Source organism: Gavialis gangeticus, unplaced genomic scaffold, assembly GCF_001723915.1.
Source record: "Gavialis gangeticus isolate Ggan-Ray unplaced genomic scaffold, GavGan_comp1, whole genome shotgun sequence".
In the NCBI taxonomy this organism is placed as follows: Eukaryota; Metazoa; Chordata; order Crocodylia; family Gavialidae; genus Gavialis; species Gavialis gangeticus.
The window spans coordinates 154612318-154633577 of NW_017729032.1; the positions used below are offsets into that span (position 1 = coordinate 154612318).

The following is a 21260-nucleotide window of genomic DNA, read 5'->3' on the forward strand; positions in this document are numbered from 1 at the left end:
CTACATAGTTTCATAGATTCATAGATTAAGGGTCGGAAGGGACCTAGTAGATCTTCTAGCCCGACCCCCCGCCAGGGCGGGAGAACAACAAAAAACCCCAAAAAGAGAAACGGGACTCAAACGAGTCCAGCCAGGTAGGCATCCAGCCTCTTCTTAAAGACATGTGTGGTCCTATTAGGCTGCAGTAAACTAATAAACTCCACTGCAGGTTAGTACTTTTAAATACAAGTACTATCCTGCTGCAGATTTTTTACTGCACAGCAACACACGTGTTGACACTGATGGAGCTGGCTGAGGCACGAGGGTGCTTCAATGCATGGCTGATTGCCAGCTAGCCCCACCTCAACATGCTGCAGTGGCGCTGGCTGGGGTACAAGGGTGCTCCAGTGATATGTGCTGGAGTTTACCGAGTCATATTAATTGCACGTGTAGACATGCCGCTGGGTACAAAGGGGATCTTTAGTCTAGCTGAGAAAGGCATACCAAGAATCAATGGCTGGAAGCTGAAGCCAGACAAATTCAAATAAAAAACATTTTTTTTAAACAGGGAAACAAACAAGCACTGAAAGAAACAATCAACAGGAGGGACATATCCTCTATCTTTGATGTCTTCACATGAAGACTGAAGACCTTTCTGGAAGTTATGCTTTATTCAAGTACAAATTACTAGATTCATTACTGGAATAACTGAAATTTGAGGACTTGTGACATACTGGAGGTTGGGCCAGATAACCTAATAGTTTCTTCTAGCCTTAAATATCATAAAACACATTGTCTCTTGTTTCTCTTTCTGAGAAAGGACCTCAATAACCTAAGTAAGTTGGGCGTCATCTGAACCATTCACATTTCCTTGATCCTTTTCAATCCTATATCCATTCAAATATGGTTGAAAGATCATATTACCCTGCCTTACTGATGCTGATGAAAAAATAACTTTGTTTTGGTAAATTCAGGGTGTGTGGGTGTGCGTTAGGGACTAGCATCACAGCTCATTTCAGCTCTGTCCAAAATGGTTCAAGGAAAAAAGAAAAACCCCAAACCAAAAAATACAAATAAAAATGACTGCCAAGTAAAAAGGACAACATTGGTAAGAGAAAAATATTTGCTTCCAGGACTATTATAGACAATCATAAACACTTAAGAAAATGCTGTTTAAAAAATACCCAACAGTTCTTTTAATATCCAGAAGTGCAAGAAAATGAAGACTTCACATCCACAGAGGTCAATTTATTTTATTTCCTCCCAACAGTGTAAGCTAGGGGCAATATCCACCTTGAGTTGCAGCTTTAGTGCTTCATCATTCTGACTCTGTGACTCAAGAGGCTGACACCTACCCCACCTCTAAAGAGTAGAGCATCTGAATTTAAAACACGTTGGGTAACAAATGATTAAGTGTCATGCAAACTAAAATGCCACATATGGACATTTAGGAGTTGTGCCTATGTAAACAAAGCATGTATATTTATATGTCCAAACTTCCTGTCTTTCATTGTAATGTTTTTTAATTTACATTCTGCTATAAAAGCCACCCCCCGTTAATGTTACTCATATAGTTTTAGAATCCAAACTGCACTTTTATTTAAGAACAGTGACCCAACAGTCAGATTTTTTTTAAAAGGGAAAAAAAGGAGACTGCATGGCACTTGGCTAGAAACAGTGCATACACATTTGTTCTATTTAATTCTGGATGATAAAGGTACCAACATATATGGCTATAAACATTGATAAAGTATTGGGCTACCAAAGAACATATTTTAAAAAGTTAAGGGTTATATTTTGGCTCAGTTAAAGTCAATGAGAATTTTGCCACTGACTTTAGATAGGGTAGATGCTTTACCCTAGAACTTTAGGATACCAAAGGTAACACCTATTGATTACTCTTAAAGACTAGTATGAGTGGCTTTTTTGTTCTATAAGAGCTCAGTAATTTCTTTCCCTTTAGCTTGTTTAAATTCTTTACAGACATGATGAAAATGCAGTACAATTTACGCAACATTCAATTGTACTTGTTTATGTCTACTTCATTTCAACCTTTTAAACTTAAGTATATTTTGCGCTGCTCTTTATAAGACTCATAAATCAACTGGTAAATTTTCCTGGTGTTGATGTGGTAAAACCTATCTGACTTATAAATGTCAGTTAAATATTTTACTTGCAGAAGTACTCTCTTAATTCCATTTCTTTCCCCTCACCAAAAACTAGCTAAGGACACTCTATTGGGTATACTGCCAGAAGTGACAACTAAAATTTACCACCAGTTTCACTGTGATAAAACTGGAACAGTGCCCAGGAAGTTAAATTTAGCTGTACAACTCTCATTGACATTAATGGATCTCTTTGACTAGCTTTTTCATAAACCAAGCACGCTTTTGAGCCATTGCTGAAGTTCTAAAGATTGATACTCATAGAATCACGGGGCTGAAACAGACTTCCAGGGTCATCTGCTAAATGAATGCAGAAACGTTACTCCTAAATTACCCCTGTCAAATACTTACCCAGCCTTCTGCTGAAAACCTCCAGTAAAGGAGATTCTACAACTTCCTTGGGCAGTCTGTTCAACTGCCTTGCTGTTCTAACAGTAAGCAAGTTTCTCCTGAACTCTAATCTACTTTTACTTTGCTGCAATTTAAACCACTGCTTCATGTCCTGCTATCTGTGGCAAGGGAGAACAGTTCCCTTCCTTTTTGGAAGCCACTCAGATATTGGAAAACTGCTATCATGTAGTATCACCCCTTAATCTTCTTTTCTGCAAGCTATATGTATCTCAATCTTTTCTCCTGTGGCTTTCCTTCCAACTCATCTTTTTTGTCACTTGCTCCTGGATACTCTTCAACTTCTACATATACTTCTTAAACTGGGGAGTCCAGAACTGCCCAAAATACTCAACTGGTGACTTAAGTGGTACTATCAGATCCCATGTCTCACTTAATACTCCTAATGCCACCAAAATTATGCTTTTTATGATCACATAATATTTTTGACTCATGTTCAGCCTGTGAGCCATCAAATTGCCATATCCTTTCCAGCAATGCTTTTGCCAGCCTGTTCTCCTTTTCTGTATTTGTGCATTTAATTATTCCTTCCTGGGTGTAGCACTGAACTACTTAATTCTGTTATCTCTAGCCCAGCTCACCAATCTATCAAGATCCTTTTGAATTCTAACCTTATCCCCCAAAGTGTTAGAAATACTCCCCTGTTTTGTGTCATGTGCTAACTTGATCAGGAACCTCTCTGTTCCCATATCCAAAGAAATGCATACATGTGTTAACGCCAGACCCAAGGCACACCCTGCAGAGAGCCCTACTTTAAAACTCCTGACATTCTGACATAGACCATTTATAACCATCCTCTGTGGGCAGTTACTGAGCCAATGTTAGCACCATATTTACCAGAATCCAAGATGACTTCAAATTTAAGCCCCCCCCCCCAAATAATTAGATTCTATACATGGAATATTACAAATCTGTTATAATTTTACATGTATAGAATCTAAATGGTGCAGGGATAGACCCTTCCTCTTTGCCTGTTCCCCTGCTGCTGTTATCCCTGCCACCTATATTCCTTGTCACCTGAAATCCCCTGTTGCTTACCTTCTTGGAGGCCCTGGTTCCAGCTCTGGAGCAATCAGTGGCAGCAGCCCTGCCCCTGACTCAGCTCAGACAGGCAGGAACAGTGGTGCCAGCTCCAGTCCCAACAGGGCTGGTGCCAGAGCTGGAGCTGAAGGTAAGCAACAAGGGTTCCCCTGCTGCCTCCCCCTACTTTCTGCCCCCCACCACGCAGTCTTCCCCATACTCCCCCCACCACAAGACCCCTCACTTATCTCATGAGCCACCCCAGTCCACAGCAGGCAGGGCTGTAGCCAGAGCTAGCTACTTCATGCCCTGGACCAGTAATCAAATCTAAGATAAAGCTTGTTCCTCCCCCATGTTGACTGGGAGGGGTGAGGAACATCATCTTGAATGTGAGTAAATACAGTCATTTTATCTAACCCATCTTTCTCCAGTTTACTGTCACATTGAACTTTATCAAAATCCTTACTAAAGTCCAATTACATTGTATTCACTGCATTAAGGTTTACAAGATGGGAACTCTATAAGCCTTTTTTTAGTTCTCTGTAACCTCACTCGTCTCCCACGACTTTATAAATATTATTGCCCATGGTTCCAAGATCCCTTCAAGCAGTCCTGTCAGCACCTTGGGAATGAGGTCTTACTGCTTTAAATTAAATAGCAGCATCAATCATTGAGCAACTGTCAGGCTACACAGTATGAATAAGAGAAGACAAATGTATACTGTGCGTGTGTTTGTGTATATACACACACATGTATATATACTGTTTTTTGGGGGGGGGTGCTTATTGATTGGGTATTGAGCAACTATAAACAGCTCAATACCCAATCAATAGGCAAAAAAAAACCCCCAAAACACTTTTTCTACAATTCCAATTTCCTAAGGAATTGATTTCTTGAGTAGCAACATGTACACCACATATCCACACCCACTTACCCACCCCTTTTGGGATGGGTTCATGAGTTCCTCTAGGTCAGGAGTGGCCTGCCTGCGGCTCTGGAGCCACATCCAGCTCTCCAGAAGTTACCATGTGTGTCCATGAATCTTTGCACAAGCACACAGTGACCAGCTTCCATTTGGAAGCTATTAGGAGCTGGACCATTTGGAAGCTGGTCACTATGTGCTCGTGCAAAGATTCAAGGAAACACATATTAGCTTCTGAAGAGCTGCATGTGGCTCCAGAGCTGCAGGTTGGCCACCCCTGCTCTAGGTATTACATAGCACAACGCTTTCACTAGATAAAAATGGCAAAAATTAAGAAGCAAAAAAATGGCAATAATAAAACATAATGAATATTATAGGGAATATCAATCAAGTACTTTTTTTAACTCTCTCGCGCACATAGTTAAGAGACACAATATGAAACATAAAACCATCTTAATCTGTGGAACTAACCAGTATAGGATACTGTTAGAGCCAATTGTTTGCCCAAAATAGAGATTAGATGCATTTGAAAAGATATTACATCCAGATTCACAAATTGTAAGGGGCTGGAAGGGAGATGTTTATTAGGTAAACAGGAATTTCAAGGAGTATATTGTCCTTATTTCTGATCAACGGGCTTTTTAAAAAGGCTTTGCACAACTAAGCTAGCTGTGAGAATAAAGCTTTCAGCATTCCAACATGGCAGATGTTCCTCAGTCTTTTTCCCCCATGGTAAAAGACAAATACACAGGATATTTTCCTCATGAAGAATTCTTTCACCATTAGAGGCACTTCTTAAAATAAATTTGGCCAGTGGCAAATGCTTTCCAGAAGTTGCCAGATAGGACAACCCACAGGGATGCTGTTATAACTACAAGACGGGACTTACTGAATGAAACAGTTACTGCTGGTGTTAAAAAATGGCGTTTAAACAGCTGGGTCCAAGATTGCCAGAAACAGAAGGGAAAGTTTCCAGCTTAGAAGCCAGTGGAGAGGGGATATGATTTAAGTACCTCAAAACTGAGTAAGGATTATATAAACCCCTAAAGCCAAACTAAATACTGGGGTAAATAAACTTTTGGGAAAAAAGTTACAATTTGGCTGTGAATTCAGAACCTCTTCTTAGGATTTAGAGACCTGACTCTCAAAGAGTTTCTCAAAGATTTTAAAATGTGGAGATTCCCTGAATCTGTGTGCTTAGAAAGACAAGTCTTTAAAACTCACATTGACTCTGTCATCATTCTTGTCGGAGAACAAACAGTGATTTGGACCCATGTTTTGACTTATACTTTACCCCTAATAAGAATTGCATAATCATCATTTTGATGATTATAGTTTGAAATTCTCCTTTATGATTAGAATCAAATTTTATAGTTTAAAAATACCCAACCATCACTCCAGATGAATATAATCCAGTGGTTATTTTTTTCCCCCTGGGTTACATTTCAGGGCTACTTAGAATGATCGGGTATTTTGTAGCGGTATGGAAGGTGAAAAACATTTAGGCAAGAAAAACTGTGTTCTAGTATTGCCTGATAGGCTTTAGGTTCCTTGTGGTGGACAAATATATATTTTCCTGACCCATAGGTCTGCAATGGCAAGACATTTCACAGAAATTACAATGATATATATTATACAACAGTGCTCAAACTCTAAAGATGAAATCTAGTTTATAGGTAATGTGGTATTATTCAAGTTGGTTGACTGCATGTACTGTTCATTCCATGTTAGTAGCTGTTATGGATCATTAGCTAGACGAGGGGAACTAAGGCTCAAGAAGAATAAGATGTCACCCTACTATTATCACAAGTGATAGCTAACTCAGCTTTGGCACAGATTTTATTCTTAAACTGCAGTGTGAAAAGCACACCTGAGGATCAACCAGAAATAAAAACTCCTACTTACAGTGATTACTGTATCATGGAAACAAGATAGGAAATTAAGAGTGAACACCACCAAAAGTAAATGGAAAAGGAAAAAAAGAAAAGTTAAAAAAAGGAATGAAGGAAGATTAAAAGTAAGAGAGAGGCAGTGTATTAAATCTGAAATATCATGAAGAGCTAAATGTCAGTAATGTAATCAAAGTAACATAAGTGAGGAATGTAGGGAACATCATCAGGATAGGGTGCTACAGGCTACCTAGCTGATAAAAGGACATTAATGCATATTGCATGCATTTGTATTTTATAACGCATAATATACACACACACACACACACACACACACACACACACACACACACAAAATATGTATTATAATTCACGTGCATTGATACACAATTCAGGCACAGCAGTGGAAAAAAAAAAAGAGAAACAGGGTCAGGCTTTTACCCTTGAAGTCAATGAACTCTTGCCACTGATTGGCACCAAGATTTCATCCTAACTCAAATGTCCATTCCCTGTTACCTAGCCCTTCAGCATAAGAAAACATTGCACATAACTTATGAAGATTTTAAGCCGTTCCATATCAAAGCCTCATTTTCTATTTTGTAACATGGCAATGAGCATATTGAACACATACAGGCCTGGTATTTTTAGGATGTGTTACATATTAATCCTTTTTAGTTGACTTAGTAGTTAATCAGATAAAGGTGACATAAGTATTGCTGAATCAAGCATATGCTACATTAACTTATGCGTCTGGGAAGGAAAAACCCTAAAACTATGGCTTGAGGATAAAAGTGAGCTGCATCAAAAAGATAAAAGTTTACCCACTTTTTACCGGCAAACTGAAGTTCTAACCATCTGTAAATATCTTCAGCTATTCAATGGAGAAAATAATTAACAACAAAATGCTTCCATTGTTTCTTAGCTTTTAGGTAAATTATGTAAATAGGATGCAAAAGTGTGAATAACACGTTAATGGATAACACTGAAGGCAGAATATAGTTTGAGATAAAGGTAGCTGAGGTTAAATTAACACTTTCATCAGAGCATAACTAATGGGTTATTTCTAAAATGTATTTATTAAATAGTTAATTTAGCATAAAACAGCAGGACAGACTATAGATTGGTGTTTAAAATTCACATTGGGCTGCTGATAGAATTAAAATCTAGTCCCTTTTTGTCTGTTCTTCAAGACAGGAACTCACAAACTGCATCAAGTAATACACTGGCAGGTCAGTGAACGTCTAATTAATATTTCAGATGACTTATAGCCAGCAACCTTTGTCTATGGGAAAGGCAGGTAGTTGTACACACAAAGTCAAGAGAGCAAAGAACCTGTGTGTTCAATGGAAAAGAATTCCATACATACAACAGTAATAAAATTAGAACATGCAGTAGGTATCAGAAGCCAAAAAAGAGAGGCTATAATGCTTGAAAGTGTGAAGACACAGTTAAGGTGTGAAAAAACCCCAAACAATGCCTTCATTCCTGCTAGGACATGTAATGTCAAGTTTTCGTTTCACAGATTTGCACAGGTTTATCAACAAGAAGGGCACAAAAGGAAACAGCTGACACCACGTGCAACCCAGAAACTAATTCTGAAAGGAAAAAAGAAAGCAGGCACAGGAAAGTTTCTAGTGAAAGATGGCAAACCATTTTTTAGGACATAAGTGAAGGCTGGATATGGCTGGACTATAATTTCAATATCATGCCTTAACTGGCTAGATTTGATTTAATACCATTTACTTTTGATCTGCATGAGTTTCTCTTACTTTTTCTGGCTAAATTTTTGGTTGCTTGAAGGGTATTTACAGTAAAACATTAAAATCTGCTATCAGGCCACTTATTTTTGTGCCTGATTTGCAGAAATTACATTGCACCCTCAAGCCCCATGGTTGAATTCAGTTTAGGAGCCTCACTTAGAAAGTGTTGACATAAATATTTTGACTGAATTTCTGTTGGAGGTAGAGATCAACAAACCTTGCCAGTATAGGGTACTGGACTAAGAAACATTAATATTCTCAGTTGAGGTGGGAAAATTGACATGGTAATTGTCAAATTTAGCAGCCTGAACTCTCCATGTTTGCTGTGTGCCATTTACACTGGCTTTGTACACTTATGTAAATGACACTAAAAGACAGATGTGCATCCTAGTCAGATGCTAAAAAGATCCCTCCTAGGACAGTTGCAGACATTAGGCACTATTACACTACCTTGCCATTAGGTGGGAGGGGAAGACATTTGCCTCCAGTAAATGGCTACTGAAATAAGCATAAAATTACATGTACATCAGTTTAACTGACACTAATGCAGGTCTACCCCTGTTTTTTTGTGGGACAGTGTTAGGGCAGATTTAATGTTACACTGGCAAAGGATGGCAGAGTTATATTAATATAAAGTATGCCATACACCCAGGCCTTAAGACACTAATGTAACAGTTTTAACTGCTTTTATAATAGGGTCAAAAACTAAATTAATAAAAAGGTACTTTTATAATTTTTTTAAAAAATCAAATATTTTAAGAAACTTTTTCTCATATGCTCTTTGCTAAAATAATGCCAGGGATACACCATCACTGAAAGAACAACAGGCAAGCATTTAAATTTTCCTTGAAGTAGGTCAGTATTTCTAGGCAACCAGAACATAAAAACAAAACAAGCAATCTCTGTGCTTAAAACAACTCTCCAACAGAGCCTTCTCATGATGCAGAAGCTGGCTGTTGTTCCTGACAGACCCACCCATTTGTAGGTCTATCTCATGCAAAAAAAAATTAGTCAATCGAGTGGTTTTGATAGCAGGCTCGAGAAGCTATTTCCCATCTTTCTATGATACAAAGTCTTCCCCTGCCCATGCAGAACTGTCCCCTTATCTTAGGATTAATTCTTAGGGGTACAGGGATGCCCAAGGCAAAGATCAACATCTGCTTTACTTTAGACACTGAGGAAGAAAATACTTAGTAAGAGCAAAGGGTATATAGCAGCTTGCAAGGTCAAGTGGGTTAAATCACTTCTCCAGTGGATGGTCACTTTCTGTAGGTACCATGATACATTTTTGTGAGTCCTGAAATAACAACATTTTTTCAGAGTTGTTTCCTGTGCACTTTAGGTTCCCTAGCTAAAAAAACTCCAAAACAATAGGATTGTGTTATCTAATGAAAGCTGCAGTTAGAGGGATTCTCCCTTCCCATTCCTCCCTGCCCATATACCATAGCTAGCACTCTGTTACTAGTCCAGGGCAGAGAAAGGTCAAAGTACTACAGAGCCTTTCTGGGCTGCAACACAGCCTGTGGATTGCCCTGAAGCGGATGCTGTAAATCAAGCAGATTAATATATCCCAGTGTCTGACCCTTAAAGCAGCCTAGATCCATAAAAGCATAAAGGTCGCTTAAAGGCATCACGCCCGTATCTCACCTTTCCCTGGGCTATGTGGCCTGGAAAGATAAAGATACAACCCATGCATTTTAAAGTGCATGTGCCACCTTTCTCAAACTGGATTTCAAACTTACTCTGTTTCTCTTCATACATGTATTCAAAATTGTCATTATAAGAAGAAAATGTTTCTGTATTATATATTTTTTTCAATCTAAGCTTGCTATTTTAAGTGTCACTTTTGCTTGTACATTTGCTTGACCTGCAAAAAGAAAAAACCCTCATGCTGAAAGGACCCAAGACAATGGTATTCCCTGGAACCAGATTCATAACCCCAATGCCAGTTTCAGGCTGAAAAATTGGATTCACATGCAACCAAAAGTCATTTTTAAGTTTTGAAAACTCAGTCTGGGGAAGTGACTCTTGGAAAAGTGTCCTTGTTTTCCTGGAAAGGAGATGAAATATGACAGCATTTTTAAAATAATCTTAAAGCTACATCCCCTCTCCCAAATACTGATGGGAATATAAAAATAAAACCCTCACCCCTTAATGCTCTGCATCTGTTTTGAGAGTCTCAGTGTTATCGCTAGTGTCTGCAGCAGACCTGGATATCTCAGAGCTACCCTTAACTTCTTGGACATAAGGAGTTCCCTAATGCTGTGTCCAAAGAGCACAGAGAAGGGCAAGAAATCACAACAGAACTAATTATGCAGTCACCATAAAGAGAATGTTCACAAAAGCTTCTAAGACCACAGTTAGGCTAGGGGCAGAAATTACTCATAAACTGGTATAAGTGATCAGAAACTGGTTCAAATCTTCAACACAACAGAAGTTCAGTGCACACAAACTGCTTTCAAAACGGCCAAAACTGGTTTAAGATAAACCTGGATGGATGTAGTATCAGACTTAACAGATTTAAATAAAATCCTTTCACTGAACTTCTGTCCCAGATCTCCTCCAAATTCAAGTCAACTCAGTCCCTTAGCATCCCAGGAAGGTTTACGCCTCCCCTGCAAGCTCCCCTCACAGGGTGGGTGGGCTAGCCTTGGCCCAAACTGTCTACTCCAGCTGAGCAGGGTGGCATGCTCTAGCACTCCCTAGCTCCTGGCCAGGCATATCGCTGCATTTCCGGAATCAGAAGTGAATGTTTGTTCACTTACTTATCGGGTTTTGCAGCTTAGACTAACCTGAGAAGACTAAATCAATTCAGTATCAGGCTTTTTGACTGTCTGTATTTAGCCTTAGTCTGTAGTTCCTTTAGAAAATGCCACACATCTGAAGCTGAGCCTCCACCAAAAATCTGCATCCTACTAAATTTTTACAGAAGGACCTATGCAGCTATAATAACTTGTACTTCTGGTCATGCATTTCAGGCTTCTTCTACCCTTAGACTCATGCAGATGACACCAAGCTGGGGGGAGTAGTAGATATGCTGGAGGGTAGGGCTAGGATTCAGTGACCTAGACAAATTGGAGGATTGGGCCAAAATGAATCTCATTTAGCTCAACAAGGATAAGTGCAAAGTCCTGCACTTAGGACAGAACAAGCCTATGCACCAGTACAGGCTGGGGACTGACTAGCTGGGCAGCAGCTCTGCAGAAAAGGACCTGGGGGTTAAAGTGGACAATAGGCTTAATATGAGCCAGCAGTGTGGCCTTGTTGCCAAGAAGGCTAACAGCATACTGGGCTGCACCGGTAGGCATGTTGCCAGCAGGTCAAGGGAAATGATTATTCCTCTCTATTCAGCACTGGTGAGGCCACATCTGGAGTACTGTGTCCAGTTTTGGGCCCCCCACTACAGAAAGGATGTAGACAAATTGGAGAGAGTCCAGCGGAGGGCAACAAAAATGGGGATATGAATTATGAGGACAGTCTGAGGGAACTGGACTTATTTAGTCCACAGGAGAGAAGACTGAGAGGTTATTTAATAGCGGCCTTAAACTATCGAAGGGGGGTTCAAAAGAGGATGCGGGGTAAACTGTTCTCATATTCTACTCTACATGGTAATGGCCCAGCTGGGGTCTGGTACAGCTATGTGGGATTGGGTCCTGGGCAGATTGGCCCTGTGTGGCTGCATCAGGACCCCAGCCCCATGCAGCTGCATCAGCACCAGCCAGGCCACTTAACTGTAGCTGGATCAGGCCCCACCTGGGCCAGCACCACGCGCTGGATTGGGTCCACAGACTGGATCTGACCCACAGATGCACCTGGTCCTGCTCATCTAGCCCATGGATTGAAAAGGTCAGGCACCGCTGATTTAGAAGGTCCCCAACATGATTTTGTGTTTGTGTCTGTATGCCGGCACATCTGGTGAATACTCTCACATTCTACTCATAGCCTTTCTGCATTCTGGGCGTTTCAGTTGGTAAGAATTAATTACTGTGCACTAATCATCAAAATTTGAAATGGGATTTTACTACAACAAACACATTTATTTTGTTTCTTTCTTCATCAGCAACTTGAAGAGAAGTGGCTTTTTTGTTTGGTCTTTAGTGCCCACTAACCATGAGCAAAAATGCAGATCACACATTTAAATGTTGTCACAATAATTCCAATGTACACACGTTGCTGCTGTTCTCAAATATTTGGCAGAACCAAGTTTGGTCTAAGAGCACACGTCTTAAATGCTCTTCTAAGCAGGGGTCTTGTTTTCAATATATTGCTGCAAATCCCCATGTACATTTACGTGCTATATAAATAAAGATTATAATAATAACATTGGTACTTATCCAGTAGGGGATTACATTTTGTAACTGAGTCTAAACAACATTGATGAAATACTGTCAGATAAGGGCTTTTTTTTTTCGGGGGGGGGGGGGGGGGGGAAGCATTATGTTCGAAACCAAGGACTGGTTTTCAGTGCCTGCTCAAATGTTTTTAGCTACAGTAAAAGTACTGCTAAGATATAGTCTCCTATTTACAGATGTACTGTTTCTCCTGTGGATGTGAACTCTTAAGATTTAAGGGTGGCTGGACCCGATGATCTTGAAAGGTCCCTTTGAGCCCCTAACAATCTATGAAATCAAAATTTCTGACCAGGGTTTTTTTTCCTTGAGGGTGTTGGGAATGTTCATCACACACTGACCTGTGGTGGGGACTGCAAGTGCTTATTACCTCAAAAAAATCAGGCTGTTATATTAGATGTTAGCCTCCTGCAATGAAACACAAGAGAAGGGGAAAAGGAAGCATGAGCATGGAGAAACCCAGAGGAATAGTTTTTTAGCCCTCGAGAAGAAATACAGGGCAAACCCACACAGACAGTGTGAGACACCAGGGCAGAGCAAATTGCAGATCCACATGGTGACCTGGCCCTCCCCTCTGCATCCTAGGTCCCCTGCCCTTTTGTCAATTCCCTCTTTGGTGAGTTGTGCTGTTGCTAGCTTCTCTGACTGCCCCTAGACTTAAGGGTAACCAACCCGAGTAGAAGAGAACCATACAGGAAGTCATTTACCATAAGAATTTTACTTTCTGTTCCTTTTTCTGGTGACAAAGAGTTTCTGTCTCAGATTCAAAAAGAAGCTACCTGGGATTAGTCAGTTTCCTCTGCAAGTGACAGCTTTACCTAAAAAGCTGAATGTGAAGAGTAGTAGAGTAGGATTGGAACTAGAATCCATATCCTTCCTCAACTGACTAGGGATGTATCCCTCTGGATGCTGCTGTCTCTTTGTCATGCTGACCATGAATAATGGGAAGCAGAGAAGACTTATGTCAGATAGATTTTCTACATGCAAGTGTTTTTGTAACATTCATGGTCTGGAAGAAAATGAGCCAAGAGCTAGTATTCTCTTCTACCAGCTGATTCTGGCACAGGCCAACTTCTCCAGCTACTTGAGTTTTGCTATGTAAAAGCAATGGTACCTAAGAGATGCAGAGAAATTCTACAGAAACTATCTAAGCTTTGTTGTACGCTTGTTTTTATAAAGGATATGATTATATTTCTAGACTACCATGTAGATCCCTAGGTAGGGATTCTATCCAGGAGTTACGGTGGTCTCTTAGGCCATCTCTTTCTGGCCCCTAGGTATCTATCCTAATGTAGATGAGCAAAGCTGCTTATAAGCCATAATTTTACCTGCTGCATTTTACTACCTGGGAAGATTAATCTCTGTGGCATGCTGGGGCACTGTACATAAGGCCTGAGTCATGAACTAATGGACCCGAGTAATAAGATAATGTTGGATTTTCATGCCCCTCTCCATAGCCAGAAGCTGGAAACAAGAGCTGGGACAGTCCAAGTTTGAAATAATTTGTTTTTAAACAACTTCCAGCTTGTGATTGGTCTGCCTGAATGTTTTAAAGTGGTGGTATTGTGTACCGTTCTCATCAGAGGCAGAATGGGACTAGCATCTCACCCTAAGGGCTGTATATCATCATGAATTCATATAGGTTCAGGAATAGAATCACAGAACCATAGAAAATTAGGGTTGGAAGGGACCTAAGAGGAGGTGAATGTGAGAGTATTCACCAGATGTGCCGGCATACAGACACAAACACAAAATCATGTTGGGAACCTTCTAAATCAGTGGTGCCTGACCTTTTCAATCCATGGGCTAGATGAGCAGGGCCAGGTGCATCTGTGGGTCAGATCCAGTCTGTGGACCTAATCCAGCACATGGTGCTGGCCCAGGTGGGGCCTGATCCAGCTGCAGTTAAGTGGCCTGGCTGGTGCTGATGCAGCTGCATGGGGCTGGGGCCCTGATGCAGCCACACAGGGCCAACCTGCCCAGGACCCAATCCCACATAGCTGTACCAGACCCCAGCTGGGCCATTACCATGTGCCCCAGCCCCCCACAGCTGCATCAGGCCCTGACTCAATTTAGCCAAGTGGGAACACGGCTCAATCCTTCCACAAGGTTATGTCTAATGCACAGCAGCTGTGGGGGAGAGGGAGAGAGGCTGCAGGGGAATCCTGTCTCTAGTTTGCCTGGCTGGACTTAACAGCTGTTGCGTCGGCCCTTGCCAAGTCAACCCCCTGTCATGACTTTAGTGCCTCCCTCTCTCCATTCCACTCTCCCTCATGGTCAGTGCCAGGGGTTTGTACCCCAGCTGCCACTATCCCTGGCTTGATCCTCTCTCCAGCGACTGCACAGGATGCCAGGCAAAGCCAGGGACAGCCCCCAGCATGTTTCCTGGAGAGCTCACTTTGCTACACAGTGGAAAGGGAATATGAGTGTACTTCTGCACTTTTCCTTGGATCTGCCCTGATTCCCTGCCCTGGCCTTCATTAGCCGAATGGCTCCAAAAAGCAATAGCTGTGCAAGGACTATGCAAAATATTCACCAAGCTTCCACAACTTCTATAGTTCTCTGTGAACAGGATACCATTATTATGTGTTTCATCATCCTCCACTGCCATGTAAGTTTCACACATCACAATTCCCCTGACACTAGCAACTTTAGCAGGAAAGGTGATCAGAAGCCTACACTGCAGCACATTCTGAGGAAAGTATAAGTCACACTTCAGCTTTTTAGCATCTTGCATGCATGGGTAATATATTTCCTCCTATTCTGAATTGTCCAATAGAGAAGAGTGATCCTCCTGCATACATGCTACCCAGGGTAGATCCAGGGCAGTTACAGTGGTGCTACTGCCCTCTCCCTTTGATTCCTGCTCTACCCAAAGTTTAAAACCAACTCCCTGACAGTGGCAGCAACATTTCAATTCAGACAGCAGTGAGGCAGTCAACTGATTTAATGGCTCACTGTAATTTACCCAATTCCTTCTAAACTCTTCATTCTACAGGTGTTAACAATCCTCTCTCCTTTTTAATGGTCTTGAGGACCATTAATCTAGCTGTCCTTTCCTCTGCAGTCTGCTACCTGCTCCTTGTAATGTGACTTCTATTTTGCAACCCTGCAGACAGTTTTTAACTGTAGCTAAAAACATTAACTCACGTGTGAAAATAACTTGCAGTGAGATGTTGGCTGCAAGTCAAGATGCTCAAGAAGGTTAAGTTTTGTTTTACGAATATGAAAAGGAAAAGTACATTTAATTCCAAAAACTATAAGACTAAGGAAACAACATTTTTCATTATTTTTGCCTAGTTTGTTCTGGCTATATGAGAGAGAGAGAAAGAGAGTGTATTGGAATGTACATTCATTTACTATATCATGTAAAGTTATATTTGTTTTTGCTTCAACCTTAAATTGAGTAATAGACCCTAGGCCCCTAGCAGATTAGTAAATCTTCCAAGTTGATTTTTACTGGAGAAAAATGTGTGTGTTGTGTTGTGTCCCTATTTTCAAAACCCTGGATCAACCCATGAATTTTACTAATACAGTTACAGCTCCCATCCCACTGGTGCCCTATCCAGATAAGGTGGCATAGAAGCCAGTAGACTTTTTCCATCATTACAATTCCCTCTGCTTTGCACAACTCTTTCTGAGCCTGGTTGCACAACATTTGTACATCAGTGAATTCTGCCTTTATACCAACATAAATAAGGATCAGACATGTGACTTAAGCCCATACAGTGGAGTAAGTTATTTGAAACTGGTGTAGAGTTACCATGGGGGCAGGGGGAACACAAACCCCTGCCCTCATTAAAATAAAGAAGTTTAAGTGACATCAGTATAGGGGTCGTATGTCCACCGTTTCCCAAGGGTGGCAGTTACTCAAAGCAAATAGGCTGTTCCTCTGCCACCTAGCAACAAGGCACCATTTTAATTTCTACAGCAGCAGAAACCCAGGATAATGGATAGTCTATCCACTCCTGATACCTGGGAAATTTACATAAAAAAGCCACATATTTTATGCTAAGGGCCACTATTTGTGTTTAATAAGGAGGAAATAAAGCATTAAACTGAGGTTAGACAAGCTTGTCTAGATAACTTGAATCTTCACCTGAAATGGAATTTATTAAACCCTTACAGAGTAAGACTCAGTTTTTGGGTGGGTTTATGGTCATTACAGTCCTGTGGTATGTAACACAAAAGAAAGTGTACATCTAGGCAGCAACCATTGCCTCTGGTTGTTGAATATTTTGTGAACCTGTTGCCTCCTGCTACCTGCCATTTTCAGCAGAGTGGTATGTGGACACAATTGTTTGTGATGCACTTTCAGAAGTTTTCAGTAGGAAAGGCATTACTACATATTTAAAATATTTAAGGCCCATTATATAGGCAAAATGGGAAGGATGCCGAGAGCAACATGGCACATCACATAGCTATCCACCCCCTTAGAAGTAACTGATACTGCAGAGAGTGCCTGTATGCGTGGCAACCACATTTCCATACATTACAAAATATAACCATTTCCTTTCTCCAGAGATGGGATCCTGCCCCTCAAGGCATCCCTGAGCATTAGGGAAGGGAGCTACATGCACTGCTGCACTCTACCTTATCTACCTTTCTCCCTGTCCCATCAACCTACCCATGTGAAGGAGGCATACGTGTCAAGAAGTGAAAGCACTTTCTCCATAACATGAGCTGCAGGAGTACAGTCACTGGCTCAAGGTATAGTAAAAAAAGAGTTAAAAAAATGAATGGAGACACAGAAAATAATATCATTATTTAATTTACATTAATCTATCTAGATGACATTTACCCTTCAAATTTTTCCATGGAGTAAGTGTCAAAGTGATCCCTCTATATCTTGATTTTGAACCTCCAGGGAAACAAACAAAAAAAAAAATCCATCCACTTGTTCATTTGGCATTCTCTCTGCCTTCAAAATAAACTCATGCTTCCAGCTCTCATGATATTAATATGTATCCCTCTATACCCACCACAGCTGTTAAAGCTCCAGCTCCTGGAGTCATGCTGATTTTTGCAAATCTTAGCTTTCATCTAAAGAAACAGTAACTTTCTAGCAAAGAGCATCCAACCTCCACCTCTATTTAGAGATCCCTTTTTTGTGAGGTGGACTGACCAGGACTGCACTTTCAAGTTTACCACACTAGTAAGAGTGGATTAGGTAGCCCTTGATACTAATTCAAAGGCTATCCAAAACACTCCCAACTAAATCACCTTACATGCAACTTGAAAGTTCCTAACTGCTGCAGTGTACTAATTCTAACTTTCATTTGGTGACAAAATTCATGGTGAGGATCATAAAATGCAACATATTAATTGCTTAGCTGGGAATCTCAACAGGAGGTAGTATAAATTTTGTCAGGTGGACTGACCAGGACTGCCTTTGCCTATTTGGTAAAGAGAGTTCCAAAAGGAAAATTGGGGAAAATTAGTCCCAGGTTAGTACTAAGGCTTTCAAACAGCTTCAATAATAAGTATATATATATTTTCCTTTTAGCCTTGCAGTGTAGATTATTATTTTTTATTAGTATACCTTGCTCTGTAAGGGCCTGCATTTGCTACTCTCTTTCAGACTGTTACTTTACTTCCAAAGTTACCTTACTGAGGAAAGCAGAACTACTCAGAGAAAGAAACTACACACACATAAAGAGACCGTGTTCTATTTATTTATGTGTGTTTGAATGTACTTATAGTATATGAAATAAGATCCTTCTCCAGTCTTTCCCACACACTGATATCTAAAGATGGGGGAAAAAACCCCTAACATTTCTGACCAATCCCAGCATACAGGGGAGACAGCAACTCTCCCACTGCAAGGACAAGCATAGTCAAAAAGTACTCACAGCTGGCTGTATGAGAAATACAAGACAATTTGCTGAATGCTAAAAATACAGCCAGCTGGGAGTACTTTTTTTTTTTTTTTAAACTATGCCTGTTCTTGCAATGGGAGAGTTGCTGTCTCCCCTGTATGCTGGGATCTGTCAGAAGGATTTCTCCCAAACACATTTGGAAATAAGAATATAAGCCTGATATGTACTTCATGTTCCTGCTTCATTTTGCTGTCCTTTCTGCAAGACCAGCAGCGTCAGATGGAGAAGCAAAGCCTGCTCTCCTAAAACATGGAGCACATCCCCTGTACCACCAGAACAGACTCAGTGGGATAACCACTGTACAGGCTGATGGGAATCAGTGGAAGCAACTTCAGTGCTGATTCCCAGAGGCTGAAGATTTAGTCTAAAAATACAGTTTAGAACATACACAAACTTTCATTCCAAAAAGAGAAGATGAAAAAGAGAACAAAAATTCCACCAATAGTGCTGTAAATTAGCAAATTTACAGTGGATAATGGCACTTGACAATGATAAATCAGTGGCTTTTGCTAAAAACAAATATTGAATGATGGCAGGCAGACCTCACATCCTTTAGAAAAGCAAACCCAACAGAACTTCGGTAATCCAAACACTCCAGTAACTAATCCACACACAGAAATCTTTGGCCTCTACCTGCTGTTCAGTAAACAGCAAAGAGTAACATGAAAATTCACTAAAGCAAAGACTATACTGGTCCAAAGTATATGCTGGCACAATTGACCATTTACATTATAAAGACTTCTCATAAATACTTACAAATCAAACACTTCCAAAGTAAGTGAATTAATTCCTTTTGTGATGCACCATTCTTGCCTTAACACACACACATGTGCACCAGCTTTGCTTACCAACATATAATTCAGTAATTCACTATGTTAGTGTGATGAATGAATGAGAGCTTCTACTTGCACGTACAGTTTATCCACAACACTTTGGGAACATCAAAACTTCTGGGTGAAGACCAGGGAAAACTGGGCATGTGGGAGACAAGCCAAGGACATGGATAACAGAACGTTCTCATTAAACTGAGCTTAGGAGTGTAACAAAACACAAATCAGAAGACCTGCTTGCTCCCGTCCTCTCACTACGCACTTTCTCACATTTCATAGGGGCAAGCAACCGGAGGGAGAGCGCCCCAATTTGGCACGAAAGAGCTCCACATTTCCCCGGATGCCCTTTAGTAAGAGGTACTGCACTGACTTTGGTTTTCCTTACACCTCCCCCCAAAACTTCACCCTAACACCAGTTCCCATAACACCAGCGTGTGCAACATGCACTCTCACCTGCAGTAGACCAGGCACTCCATATGGTTAATCTCCTTGTCTGAGCGATAGCGACTGTAATCCTCCCATAGGTCCTTGATGGCAGTGACAGCCAAGATGAAGAGCACCGGGGCCAAGGCTAGCTCGGGCTGGAAAGCATTCACAGCTGGCACGAAGTTGAGTAGCGCAATGAAGACAAAGTAGACATTGGCCAACCGGTGGAACTGCTCAAAGAGGTTCTTGGGGAGGAAGGACAGAGCGGTGTATTTAGTAGTCTTGAGGCGATTGTTGGCCAGGGGGCTCCTCTTGGGCTTCTCAGCCTCTGGCCCAGGTAGCAGCAGGTTGGACCGCACCGTGCGTGTCTTGCTGTCCTTCTTCTTCCTCCTCTTCTTCTTCTTCCGCTCCTTCGCCTCTTCTTGCACGGGGGGCACATCCCCTCTGCTTTCTGCCACCTCCACCATCTCTCCTGCTTCTCAAGCAACAGGGTCGAGGCCTGACCTCTTCCAGCGGTGCAGACACGTCCCAAGGGATGGGAAAAAAAGAGGAAAGTGAGGAGCTGGCCCTCCCTCCCTCCTCTCCACTAAGTTATCATCCTCGGGAGCTTACTCAGTCCTCACTTTCCCTTTCCCCTCAGCCAGGAGGTGAGGAGGGGGGGGCGGTTTCTTTCAAACTCTAGCTGTTTTGTTTGGCTCCCAGCTCCCTTCCTCCTCCTCCTCCTGGCTTTGGGAGGGGAGGGCCCCCTCTCTCTGCTGGCGGCCCGGCTCTACCCTCTGCTCCGTGCCGCAGGGGCTGGGGCTGCGCGAGCGTCCCGCCGGCCGAGGAGCGCGCACAAAGTGCCCTTGTCTGACACGTCATGTCCCCGCCGGGCCGGCCCGCTTCCGCCGCGCGGGCGGGCAAGGACGAGCGCGGGAGACTCGCGCCCCGGGATCCTTGGGAGGGGCAGGAAGGGCGCCGTGGCAGCCTTATTCTGGGGGGAGGACGGGGCAAGGACAGACGAGAAGGAAGGGGATTTGGGAAGCGTCACTTGGAAAGCAGCGCAGAGCTCCCGCCAGTCGCGCAGGGAGCTCTCTCCCGCCTTGATGCAGCCACGTGTTCAGTGCCTGGGTCCAGCTGCTGCTCCCCCCGCCCCGCATCCCTCTCTTTCATTCTCCCTTCTCCTCCAGCTTGTTAAACTAGTGTCCATCATGAATGCTTCCTTCCCCATCCGGGAAGCTTGCAGAAAAAAAATCTTATTTATTTATTGCGATTTCTTAGTTGGTATAATAAAGGTGTCATCTCTGAACCAAGAGGTCCAGTGCTTTGCATCCCCCCGCCCCTTAGCTGCTGCCCTTGATTCTGTTTGAGAAGGGGAGGATGCCTTGTTTTTCGTGGAGGCACAGAAAAGGAAGGCCGGGAGGAACCCCAGTGCCGCACTTCTCAACCCATAGGTGGCCACCCGAAAGTGGGCCACAGGGATAGGTGAAAGGGTGGCACGCACACTTTGAAGAGCAATCAACAAACTTTCAAAATGGGTTCTTCTTTAATGGAGAAAAGCGGGAACTGGGGCTTTTCCCTTGCAGGGTGCCAGTTTGCCAGGGGCTGCTTGGGGCCCTTGCTGCCTCTCACACCCACCCCTGCTCTACCCCCA

The 21260-nt window shown here is 42.1% G+C and overlaps 1 protein-coding gene across 1 annotated transcript in view; it reads right to left on the reverse strand.

The window, feature by feature from the left end:
- The window catches only part of ATP10A (ATPase phospholipid transporting 10A (putative)), a 244694-nt gene extending 224473 nt beyond the window's left edge, over positions 1–20221 (reverse strand). The window contains exon 1 of the mRNA XM_019525228.1: positions 19655–20221. Coding sequence (XP_019380773.1) covers positions 19655–20094 — 440 coding nt within the window. The 5' untranslated portion in view covers positions 20095–20221. The remainder of the gene's footprint in view (positions 1–19654) is intronic.
- Between the last annotated feature and the right edge of the window lie 1039 nt (positions 20222–21260).